The 13,326-nt window shown below is 50.0% G+C and overlaps 2 protein-coding genes across 2 annotated transcripts in view; one reads left to right on the plus strand and one right to left on the minus strand.

Moving 5' to 3' along the window:
* LOC112555387 (26S proteasome non-ATPase regulatory subunit 1-like) overlaps positions 1-13,326 on the minus strand; it is a 169,596-nt gene that overhangs the window by 64,889 nt on the left and 91,381 nt on the right.
* LOC112555388 (5-hydroxytryptamine receptor 2C-like) overlaps positions 1-13,326 on the plus strand; it is a 42,696-nt gene that overhangs the window by 22,646 nt on the left and 6,724 nt on the right. Inside the window, 2 exon segments of the mRNA XM_025223758.1 lie at positions 1,316-2,701; positions 2,704-2,911. Of these exon segments, the coding sequence (XP_025079543.1) occupies positions 2,588-2,701; positions 2,704-2,911 (322 nt within the window). The 5' untranslated portion in view covers positions 1,316-2,587.

Consider the following 13,326-nt stretch of genomic DNA (forward strand, 5'->3'; position numbering starts at 1 on the left):
AACCAACTCTTCCACTTGTTACCTGCGTTCTCTAGCGAGCACAGCCACAAGAAAGACAGAGAGAGAGAAGGGTTGGGAATGGTGGGTGGGTCCGTCAGTCGTGAGGAGGAGGAAGGGCTGACGGATGGACGTTACCGCTCGCAGTTCAGCAGACAGTCAAGACGCACAGGCCAGCCGCATGCCGCATGCGGAGGATCGCGCATCACCGAGCGCCGTGAGCGCGCAGGACGGCGGCTGCAGCGTGCAGTGGGAGGGATGCGGGTAGGGACAGAACCAAGGGGGAGAGGGCTGGGGTGGTGGTCAGCGCCGCGAGAGGTGACAAGCAGCGCAGCGTCTTGAGCTCCTTCTGGGTTGGCCATGGGAGCGACGGTGCGGGGTGGACGGGTGGCCGCCATTAATCACTCGCGACCAGCCTGCTCGTAAGTCGACCATACGAGGGGCTGCCACTGTGCCGGACTTCACTGTGCCAAAAGACTTAAAGAGTCGTCGTCCAAGTCATCCTCAACAACAGCAGCGGTAGAGGTGATAGCAACAGAGGCAATTCGCAGCTGAGAAACATACTGGCGAGAACGGTGATGCAACACATGATAGAAAGTAATACAATGCTGCATCCACACCCCAAACTTCTTTTAATACCCTCCCTGTGTTTTCGCTCAATAAAGTTGTGATGATCAAAAACTTACCAGTGTCTACAAGTCTCACCCTCTTCATTTCACTTTTTTCCTCTCTCTCTCTCTCTTTCACACATACGTGATTTGATTGGTTAAATTTCGCAAGGAGGCATTACCCTCTAACATTCCTCTTCCTCAACATTCCCGAAATATTAATCTTCCCCTCCCTGCTCGCTGATTTATCTCCACCCTCAACCATCACCAACCACCCACCAACCTCCCGAGACGTGGCGGCCGGAGTGACGCGTGTCTGGCGCGGCCGGGTCCGCGGAAGCCGCAGCGGCGGACTGGAGTGCGCACCCAGCACCAACCACCGACCGTTCCACAGCGCCGCCAGCACCCGCACCCACACCCACAGCCCCTACCCTCCACCCCAGGGCGCCAGTCATTGCGGCACGTGCCGCAGCATGAGCGCCGCCGCCAGTCGCACAGGATGGTCGTGCACGCGCCTGGAAGCACGCGGCGCACTGGTGCGTGACAGAGCACATCCCTGTCGCCATCTCGCGCACACGCCCGCCGCCGCCCACCTCCTCGCGTATGTGCGCGCGCTCTACAGTCCCCACCGCGTCCTGTCTTTGACTAGCAACTTTATCTCTGGACCTTTGACTTCACTTTCCAATCTTCTTTTTTTCTTCCCGTTGCAGCAGCAGCAGCCAGCGAGCGGCGGAGGCAGTAGTGGCTCCCACAACTTCTGACTGATCGCGTGAGAGCGCCGACGGCGGAGATGGTCTTATCGGCTACTCACATCACCACCTGAGGTGGGCACGGAGCTGTGAGGGTTTGCTTTGTCTGTCTTCTTCATTTACTTCCGCAAACTTCACTCCTCTCTTCCTCTCGCCCTCCCCCATATTCCACTAGTCATCGTCTGGGTGCTGAAAACATTAAAAAAAAAAAAAATTCGGAAATTTTCCAACCGAGAGCTTGAGAGTACTCGCGGGATCATGTTGTCAGAATCTGAGAAGCAGGAATGTTCCGGACAGGAGGCAAAAGAAAAGGTGTGTAATTATGTTCCCCGCTCCGCAGGTGCCTCTTCAGGTGTGTTTCTGGCGCGAGGGTGATGCGAACAACCGCGGCCACCGCGCCGCCGAGGGCTGTACAAATGAAGGCCAGGTGTGCTGCGAGATTAGAGAAAAATAGAAACTTCACTTTTGCAAGTCCGGACTGAATTTTCCTGCAGGTTGTGTTCTGCGGGTGTCAGGAGTGATCGGCAGCCCGCGGTGTCTGGGGGCCAAACCCTCCTCCGCCCAGCCCTCGCAAAATGTGTTGGCTCCACGGCCTCTTGCGATGTTCACTTTGCGTGGAAGACCAGCGGGTCCGGAGCTTACAGCGGATGAAGACAAGATTTCTGAAGAACACCGGTCGACCTACCTCTGCAACATGTGTCTTGGATTCTCAGCATCAGTACCTAGTGATGCGGATGGGATTATGGGTCTCGTGTGTTGGTGATGTGATGTGTCGCATGGTGTAAGGCAATACTTCACCTGGATTATCTTCTGGTTACCTGCGGGTGCTTGCTGCCCCCTTTCATTCCCGGTCTGAGGGACGCAGGGAGGTGTCATCGCGCCTGACAGCAGCAAACAGCACGGAGGCGACACTGTCAGCTTGACTACTTATGGCATCACAGAGGAGGAGGCTGTGAAGGTGATGTGCCAAGGGGAGCGAAATGCGGGACGCCACCTGTCGCCTCCTGGAAGAACTCGAACCAAAGCGCTCTCGGCCACCCATTGGAAGACTTCTTGTAGTTGTTCCTCCGGTCTTCCCCGTCACAGTTCACGGTACCGGCCGCAGCGCCCGTACCAAGCAGACCATGACGGCGAGCGCCAGCGACACTGGGGCGGGGGTGCCGTCTAGTCACCTGCCACGCTCAACGTTCGCCGTCGGGAGAACAACAACAGCAGCAGCAGGTGAGAGCCAGCATGGCCGTCAGCTTCGATCTGCCGAGGGAGGAGCTGGACTTTAGCTGGGCCTGGGTCAACGACACTGGCTACAACCTGTCGGGCGGGGGCAACCTGACTGCCGGAGCAACAACAGCACGGCGCCGGAAGCCTTCAACTGGGGCATCCTGGTGCTGGCGCCGCTGGTGGTGTTCGGCATCGCCGGCAACACGCTGGTCATCCTGGCCATCTCGCTGGAGCGACGCCTGCAGAACGTCACCAACTACTTCCTGCTATCGCTGGCCGTCACCGACCTCCTCGTCTCCCTCATCGTCATGCCCCTCAGCATCATGAACGAGTTCACAGGCAAGTAGCTTCTCTCCTCTCCCTTCTTACCTGGCAGACCTTGTCCCGCTTCTCCTCCACCCGCTACTCCGGAAGTAACAGGTATTGATGTATCATAAACACATGCCACCAGCAGCTACCTCTCAGGTCTATAAACATTTGAGCTGCTAAGGTTAGATAAACTGTGTGTGGAAGGGTGGGCTGCAATGAGCACCAACTGTTATAATATTCAAAAAAACACCAATATGATTCTCCAGTCACTTTTTTTCAACCCAACACAGCTGTTCTCGTTATAAAAATATAAAAATGCCCTGTAAGGATACGCGCGTGCATGTGTGTGTGTGAGTGTGGGAGGTGGTGCTGGGGGCGTCTACGTGGGTGTTGCTCGAAAGAGAGAGAGAGAAGGAAAAAAAAAGAACGACAAGAATCGTTTAGCGGCAATAAAAATTCCCTCGCCATTTCACAACACCTCTGCTAACACCCAGCACTGTTGCCGTCACGACTGATCTACCACCACAAACCCAATGCGCATGCGCGAGATCATTCTTCCATACAACCGTTATTTCCGTTGGAAATAAAACTGCGATCACACACTTCTTGCCATCAAAGTAAAAGTACTACTTAAAAGTGCTTTTAGTTTCTCCTTTTTTTTTTTCTCTCTCTGTCTCATGATAGCAGCAGTCGCGTCTATGGCGAAAGGTCAGTTTTAATGCGCACGCACTTTCCGTTTGTATGGATGATAATCTTCTCATTGTGTGTGGAACATTCGTCAATACAAAATAAAAAATGTACGCGCTTTTATTTCAAAGCTACAAACGGTCTTTTTCTTTATTGTGGAGGTCTTTTCTCGTCTCCGTTGCAATGAAGGACACGTCATTCGAGGATAAATCTAGTCAGACTGACATTTTCTCCTCCCTTTCTCCATTTTATTTTTGAGAATGTGCACGTGTGTACGTGCGGTGCATGTTGCTGTTGTCTCTCCACTGTCGGCCAAACCTAATTGTTTCTAGCATCTCCTGTCTCAAGTATCACACAGTCAAGCGCGGCTTCACTTCAAAGTGCAGTCACTTGGCCGCGGCAGTGACGGGGAGGGCTTTTCATGTCGCAGCCCACAGACGAGGGCGCTGTGACGTAAGGCGCTGTGATGTGACGCGCCCCCGGCGCCAGCACGTACTACACTGCAGCCCGCCGTGCATGTGACGCGTGCCGCGTGACGTATCGTGCCAGCAGATTGACAGCTCCCCGCCCGGGTGGTCCTTCTCCTATCACAAAGTTCGGAACGGCTGGCTACGCTTGATGCCGCTTAAAGAAACTCAGACGGCGACAATAATAAAACACAACAGCCAGCCACCTAACCCTTCAATCGGAGGGAAGAGGGAGGGTGGGAAAGGGGTGCACCGCCTCGCCGGCAACCTCAGAAGTAATCTGCGAGCTTGTTTTCTCTACCGCACCACTTGAAAGGCCCTTGCTATCAAAATTCTCTAATGGTGTAAACTCTGAACGCGGACAAACTGCTTGTGGCGTACTTTACTCCTGAGCCTACCCTGCACACCACTCAGCCTACCCTGCTCCATCGTCTGACACTGGTCACGCCAGTCAGTGATGCGCTGATGGGTGAGAGGGCGGTGCAGCCTACAAACTATTAGCCGACGTACTCTTTGGCAAATCGCTTCTCATATGTATCCCAGCTCTAACAATCTGTAGATAATTGATCATTGCACTGAACATTAAAATAAGCTTCTTAAAGGGCTGGTGAGATACGTCTCTCCAACCGCCCACACCTATCCGTGAGAGAAGAGAGAGCGCGTGGGAGCGCACCTGTGTATGTGAAAGAGCGGATGGAAAAAAAGAGTCAAACAGCAAAGATTTTGGGCACAAAATTTTAATCATGTTGCAAAATATCTTTTTCTCACAAAACGCTGCATTTGTGGGTGCGCGAGTATGCGTGTCTGTGTGGGTACAAGTGGTGAGTCGTGCATTATGCGATCCAAGCATAAAACCCTCTTTCAAAATTTAAGTAACGATTTCCTACCGTTTGTTAGTCCTGACTTGAACATAATTCACAAATACCAAATTATTTGCAGTTTTGGGTCAATAAATGTAATTCCAAAACTATGAATGCATCCCTCCGTTTGTGAGTCGCATTCACGCCTCACCCATCTCGCCTGTTGTGTGACGTCAGCGTAGTACAACATCGAGCACGTGCTGCCAGCTCTCAGACGCTCGGTCTAGTCGCGGTCCTTCGGTGTCGCTACAATCAGCGATGTGCTGAATCTCTAGGGTTGGGAGTCTAGTCAGGGGTGGATTGGAGGTTCACTGAGACGGATTCACGATTAACTAATGTTTGCAAAAAACATATTTTTTTTTTTTCGCAGCTTCAACTTCACGCCGGACTCTGGCAAACATTCAAGCTTCCTCCACAAAAGATCTCATGAAAGGATCGCTTTATGAACTTTTTGTTGTTGTTTTCTTTTCTCTCGCCATTAAATCTCCCATCCAGTTATATTTTGTTGGCAGTGAATAAATACAATCAGTATGTCAATCCCAGACCACACTATTAAGCCGACGTCTACAACTACACCACAGCCCACGCTTCTGCATCACCGACGCCATGGTTACGCCTCGACCAAGAAACAATTTATTGGCAATTCCGAGAGCGTGGTTATCTCAATGCGATCAGAAATGGAAAAAAATATGAATACATTTACACGAGTGTGGCCCTCAAAATAATAATAAAAGGAAACCGCCCGTTAAAGCCTCAAACAAAACATTTCTATCTTCAAATCGCAGCCAGTATTACACCATCGCGAACACCCGGCTCTACCAGCATCCAATGGCGTCTTGCCAGCACTGAAGATGATTATCGCCATCGAGTAAGTCATTGTTGAAAAATCGTTGTTCTTAAAAAATGGTTCATTGTCGCAGGAAAACGATAATGTCGAGTTTGCTTCCACGCTCTGTTGCTGCTGGGTCAATATTTTAATAGTGAAATATAATATCCAGTATTTTCCTTCTTCCCATCCAATCAAAAAAATCGGTTTTATCATTGGCGCCGTGCATGCTTGCCTGCACGTTAAAGATGTCCGCCTGGCTTATTGGACTGAACACAGAGCTAGCTGGCTCCATTCTGAATTTAACTTGTCAGTCTCTAGACTGGTGTGCAGTTAAAGAAGAAGAAAGAAGAAAGAAAGAAGAAGAAGAAAGAAGCCCCAGGCCGCTAGGAATAGGTAAGCACTACACCACAGGCTAAGTGGGCTACACGACACTAGTTAGATAGTTAGCGGCAATCATCTAGCCAAGCAATTCTGTATTTTATTCCGAGCATTCCCGCACATGACCGCATCTCATCTTCACACAGACAGGAAAGCCAAAGTTATATTTTCCTGAATAAAGTCTGTGGCTGAAAAAAAAATCGTCTCTGCTGGTGGTGACAAAACGTCTGCCAGCACATCTCCCAAATTTTAAGAGCCATCTTTCATAAAAGTAATCTTTATTCCACGATCACCTACCCGCCCGTTTGGCTGATGGCATTATATTCGTCCCTCGACGTCCGCCGCATTCAGGTCTTGAACCGGCGCTAGACAGAGAGACACCGTCACGTGCCCCGCTGGGGAAAAAAGGGAAATGATGAATGAGGCATGACTTTATTTTGGAGATTCATTTATTCAGTAACTCGACTTCCGCCAAAACGGTTCCTGACTTGTGGCGATCTGAACTTTGACCCCTTCCCACCCTTTCCCCAGCATGCACGAGGAGTGCAGTTGGTCCGAGTCTTGAAACAAAAGGATTTTCTCTCTGTGCATGTTCTTGCTTCATTACAATGGTGTCGGATGATTTGCGAAGGAAAATGTCCTAACAGCAGATTTCCACAAGAGGATACCGTCCATGCAGATGATACTCTACAGAAGGATCGCTTACAAAGCCAGCTTCACACACGAAGTAGGGAAAATAATCAGGAAGATAATTGGACTATGAAGGACTCCGGTCCATGATGACAAGAAGTGAAGTGGACTGGGCGCATCTTAACATCACAACGATGTGCATGAACGACCATCAGGGAGCAGCAGACCGTGGTAGAAGAGGCCGGCAAGAGAAGAGTGGGCAGACGACAGCCAGCAGTAGACTGACAGCAATGTCTCTAGAGACTGGCGGAGGTTGGAAGGTTGATTGTTGGTGTTGATCGCATTTGTGTTAACGACGAGAAATGTTCAAAGTATAAAATCGGAAAATGAATGAGAAAGGAACGAAATAGCAAACATTATTGGTCATTTGTTCACGAGCCTCTACAGCTGTACCCAGGCCAAGATATTTCTCCTGCCTACAAGCGTCCAAGGAACTGAATTAATGTCAAGTGCGCTGAGAAAGAAGAAGCCAGACTGTCTTTAAGATGAATAGCATTTGTCATCAACATGAACACGAAGCCCCCAGCGTCCGGTGCAAGGTGGGTGATGTCCGCGGTGTGCACTTCACACTTCTTGTGCAACTCATCCCATTCCTGAATTTCGAGGCAGGGTTAGTTCTTGGCTCTTAGGGGTAATTTCTGTAGACACCAATGTAAGACAATCATATAGAAGATGTACTGCTGGCACTCAACAGGTAATGCAGCATTAACGACTGTTAATACGAATTCACGTGAAGGCGGCGATCATCAAGGTTGGGGAGCAGGTGGCACAGCTATAACCCTCGCACAAAAACTGAGGTGCGATGTTTCTCGACATCAATACATTCGGGTACAAAGTTCCGGCACTAAATGGTTCGCTTCTAGGGGAGGGAGAAAGAAGATACCTGAGAGAACTCAGCAGTGTGGAATTGTGAACGGCTTGTCAGGCTATAAACCAGAGCACCTTGCACATAGTCAGAGGAACTACAGTCCAGGTCGCGGTCTCGCCCTGTAGCAATTACTTCAATTACACCGCCTGACCCCGACACCCACACCCAGGGTGCAGCCGGCGCTGGAGGTGCACTTGGCTGTAATCTCGCCCTTATTCCTCGGGGGCAGCAGTTCTCTTCGGTGCGTGATCTTGCACTTGGGTGCATCGTCCGAGAAAATTACACAGAAATCTGACATCCATTAATGATAAAAGGTGTGCGGGGAAAAAAGAAGGGAGAGAGGTTCATCTCTAGGCCAGGCTCTAGATACGAAGGGTGGAGGAGGAACCATATGGTCAGAGCTGGTAACATGCCAGGGTTGCAGGCCAGTCACTGTAATTCTCCTCTTCGCTTTGTTGTTGTTTTCGTTTTGTTTGGTGTAATGAATAAGCAGAAGGAGCTTGAAGGAAAATGTCAGACTTGTCTGACACCCAGAACCAGCGTCTGTATCAATGTTTCATCAGTTTTCCAAATGAGGGTGGGATGAAGCATGTCATAGACCGGGTGAAGATGCTGAGCGGAAGGAAACGGGTAGTGTGGGGAATGTTCCGCACCCCGGGTGGGGCACCACAGCTACGACTCGTTTCAGTGTAGTAACAGAGCACTGGTCAATAAAACACTTGCTAAACAAGCAGCGGCACAGCTCACATCGCTTGCCAGCACCCCGGGAAAAAAATCTGTTTGGTTATTTGATACGCAGACTTACTTACACAGCACGGGTGGCAATGCAAAGCTCATCAATCCACACTTAAGGGTCCGCACGCGCAAACAGAGAGATAGAGAGAGACAGAAATTCAGCTTTGCCAACCTCAAAACAACAGAGGAAGAGTGTTACATTAATACACAGCAATGATATACTCATCCACTATATTCATATATCAGTTTATTAAGCGCAAAGATTATGTCACAGCAGTTGCCTCATAACACACATCACGAGTTCCAACACATTCTCATGCATTAATGAGCTACAGAGGGTTGACTGGTTAATAAATGTCCAACGCACACCTATATATATATAAAGTTCCTACAGAGAAAGAGCAATGGAAAACCTAGACCTGCTAATCGCTTCATGTAATTTTGGTCCAACCGCAAAAGAACATCCAAGAAGGCAATGGGAGGAATAATCACTTAGGGACTGATGGTGGTGACAGATGGAAGCAGCAGGACAGGCTGAACAAGTAGCCAAAGCCGAATCCAAACAACGTGGAGGTCAGGTGGTCAATAAGAAGAGCGCATGTCTCCCTCCCCGCCCTTCCTCAACCTCAACCTTGTGCATGATGTAGGAGAGGCACGATCGTCTCCCTCCCCACCCCTCAACCTCAACCTTCTGCATGATGTAGGAGAGGCACGATCACACTGGCATCGACTCGTGAGGCCATGCAATGCAAGGGGAGACGCCAGGGAAAGACAGGACGGAAGCCGACCCACGGACGAGTGCAGAAGCCGCGGGCGGTAGAACGGAACACAAGCCACCTCCATGGCAGTGGATTGTGCGATTGGATTACAACTGACCCTGTGCAACCGCGTCAAGCAAATCCAATATCCCTTTCTCCCGCTTGGCTCGCAGTTTACAGGCATCCTCCTACCCTCCTCACAACCCTCTCCCCTCCCCCAGAACCCAACCCCCCGCTTCTTCAAATAGCACCCGAATTACACGTGCCACGCGTCTGGTCATCTTAATGGACATCACCCTCCCCGTTCTTATCTACCACAACCACGACATTAGAGGAAGTTGGCGGGGGCGGAGAGAGGGGGGAGGCGGGTAAGAGCACTCGTGATGTCATAGTTGGCAATCATGCATCTGGTTTGTAACCATGGACACTGGGTGGGCGATTACATGACTGACGGCGAGTGTCTGTGGAAATGATATTCTGGGTGTAACCGAGGTGACAGGGAAGGCGTCTCAACGACGAACCTCTCTATAGTCAATCACCCGGGTGTACCGAGCATGATGCCTTCACACGGCTGAGCCTCTGTACTATTTTTGTTTGTTTGTTTGTTTGTTTATGGTAGGTTGTAGACAAAGTTCTCCACTAGAATGTGTGTAGGACAGCAATGGATGCTGTAAACACGCGCCAACAGATGACAGCGCACGTGGGATGCGGAGGCCGACCAAGACAGCAGCCACGGGGGGTTTCAACAGCCGCGAGATCTCGCACGTTGCTGAAGCGCTTAGTCTCGCGATGTTTCGCCGATAGCGCGGCGGGATCTCGGGTGGGTAGGAAGTACGAGGAAAGAGGAGGACAGCCTTATCAGCGCCCTCTTGCGATAACGACTGCAGAGCGCGCGGCACAGATTCGCCTCTTTTCTTCACACGGTTCCTCCGGAACCCTATCTTCCCCCGGGGGGCACGTGGTGCTCCTCCCTCAGGCCAAGGACGACAGGAGCAGTGCCCGAGAGATTACAGGAGAAGGCAACAATCTAGCTTCCAAAAAGCATCACCAGGCGGCGCGCGTTCTCCCGCCATCTCTCCAATCGGACGCGGTTGGCGAGGTATCAGACACAAGCCACAGCCACCACACACGCGACCCTAGGGACTGGTGTTCACATCACTTGCTGAGGCGGAAAGACTTCCGCGAGCAACATCCGGGGTGTTGGGGAAGGGGATGGGGTAGGAATGGAGAGGCAAGCTAATCCACCTGCTGACTGCAGATGGAGGTCTTGTGCGAGGCTTGCGTTGCCCGCTATCGATCATCCAGCATCCTTATCGCGCCGGTCGTTTTCAACCGCTTTTGACCAGATCTTAGCACAAAACGCGCGTCCAATTATTTGCTTCTCTGCCTGGGATTTCATGCTGGATTTCGTCTCGCTTTCCTCCCACCCCACCCTACCCCAGTCCCCCCAGCCGTCCGATTTCATTCTCCGACACCCCACATCCCACCCTCCTTTCCGCCGCATCTCCAATCGTCTGCGCACAGCGCACAGGGAGGTGAAGCACTTGGTGGGCACAAATTCCACCATCATGATGTTCGCAATCATCTCGGCCAGCAGGTGGCGTTGGTTTGATGTAACCTGATCTTCATTGGTGGAGAGGGGCATTACTACGTAAACACGCGCACAAACCAGCTGGGCACGTTGGCTGTAAACAATGTGCAGTTAGCAGTCCTCACTTGTAGGGTAGTTACAGCTACACTACCCCCAAAGACCACAGACCTTCAAAGTGAACACAACTCTGCAGGTCCTGTCGTTGAGGCCGCTGATGCTCAAACGGATGGAAATGGGGATGCGGATGGGGATGCGGAATGCAAGTTGCGAGTAGGAAGTTTTAATTCCTCCAGCCTGACCTGGATTCGAACCTGGTAACTGCAAGTCTAAAGTTTCACATCTCTACAAGGTCGACACCTTCACGTGTATCGAGCTTTGCAGCGCACAGACTGCATCACATTATTGCCACAAAACAAAATAATGCTTTTGTTTACCATGTTCCAACTCACGATGCCAATATCGTAATTGAAAACTTATCTTTATAACAAGCAAGAAACAACAACATCAACAGAAAAGCCTGTAGCACTAATGTTGTAAGACTAAAACTTATCAAGAAGCACTTCACCGGCATCGTCAGCAACACCCACTAATTCCCTCTCCAGCATCCCGAATCTTCCCGACAATCCATAAGAATTGTAAATGATAAGTAAGTATCTCACTAACTTCGCTAAAACCTTTCTTTTTCCTCCTGCACCTGCATGACCCTCGTGAAATGAAAGCACGAAGCTTCTTTGAGTCGCCGAGCCGCAAGGCGTTTGGCTGTGTGTACTTTCCATCCAACTCCACCAACAAATCGCAATTTCTTGGTCTAAAGTGCAGCAAGAAACTAGGAGGAGAAGGAGACGAATCTGCATAATCTGCCGGAGGAGAGGCAATGAAAGAAGACTATTCTCTCTCCTCCCCTCCCTCCATCCTTTAAGTCTGAACAAACCCTGAACGAAATGATGTTGGCAGGCGAAACAAAGCGGCACCTGAACTATTCCCCAAGGGTACTAAAAGCAGGGAGGGAGGGGCTTTGATAAAAATACTTTCCCTCATTTCAAAGCAAGAGAGAGAGAAGATGTAACCGAGGCGAACGAAGGCCTTTAACAACTGCTGCTTCACAGATTGCGGATCCGTGTGTGTGTGACAGGTGAATGCCAGTGAATGCCACGCTGCCTGACGGGGGAGCGGAGCTGCTATCTGCACATCCCCGGTGAAACGAAGAATATGTCCATTTTGTGATGCAAGAGATTGGACATGAATGCCACTATTAGCTTTCACCCTGTAACCCTTTGCTGAACGAACACACGCACACACACACTGGCAGCCAATATACGTGTACGTTACAAATTTGTAAACAACTTGCGGATAAAGGGTCCAAAACAAGTTTTTTTAAATGTATTTTTTTAAGTCTTAGATGCTTTTGTTTGGCCTTAACACCCTCTCTCCTAATTTCCGAGGAATTTTTTTAAAATAGCTTCTGGCTTTATGGTTTTTCTTTCACACCTTCCGGTCTCCGCGTGTGTGCATGTGTGTGTTTGTGAAAGAAAGAAATTAAGCAGACTGTTGATGTCAATGCCTATTGAATTTCTGATATAAACAGGGACAGGTATCCGCAACTCCAAGCTTAACAACCTTTGAAGGTCTACCCTTCACGCGTATTGGTTTTGCAGTACAAAGACTACGTCACAGCAGTTGCCATACCAAACACTCACACAGAAAACAAGTTTTATAAACAAGCGTTCACACACGACTTGGAAGCAGCTGACAAACGGCTTAAAAGAGAAGAAATGTGCCGCAGACCAAAAAGCACTGCCAAGCCCATTTTTTCCACCCCTCAGAGGATTCGTAAGCCGCGTGCTTCAAACTGTAGAAAGGTGAAAGGTTGAGTAAATGCAGGGAGTAGCGTCACAGCGACGACAGCAAGCTTCCTCCCAGCCTTCAGGGGGGTAGGGGTGGACCTCCACCCACGCAAAGCCAGAAGCCGGGGTGGTTGTGACGGGAGAAGAAAAGCCTGGCTGGCAGCTCTGTTCGTCTTCAGCAATTGTGCTGCAGGCCCCGCAGTCCCTTCCCCAGACAACTCCATCTCACGTGACGTCGCCTATTGGGCCAATGAGCGACGACAAGCGAGTGGAGACGTGACAGCGGACCTCTTGACCCTCAGACGGCAGCCCTCCGCCATGCTCCAACTTTGTTGTCAGCTTCTCTATGAATTCTCTTCCTTAACATCTAAACCTCCCTCAAGTATTTCAATTTGTCTTCTTGAAGCAGTCTTCTGCCGCTCCCCTTTCTCCAAATTACTGAAATAACCGTTGAACTTTGTGTAACTGAGGCCTCGTGTATGAAGCAAATAAATGATGAGAGTCCAAACACTAGAAACAAATACCTCCGAGGTTTTCTTGCTAAGGACAAACACGTGACGACGGTCGTACGTCTTCTTCCGACTTAGCTCCGACTCTGTTCAATGTCTGGCATTATTTTACTATAAACAAGCTATGCTATATATGTTTATTGAAGTGTTTATTCTCTCTCTCTCTCACACACATACAAAGGTTAATTGGCATTCTTAACCATACTGTCAACTATGTGACTATACTTAA

This window comes from Pomacea canaliculata, linkage group LG14 (genome assembly GCF_003073045.1).
Source record: "Pomacea canaliculata isolate SZHN2017 linkage group LG14, ASM307304v1, whole genome shotgun sequence".
Classification (NCBI taxonomy): domain Eukaryota; kingdom Metazoa; phylum Mollusca; class Gastropoda; order Architaenioglossa; family Ampullariidae; genus Pomacea; species Pomacea canaliculata.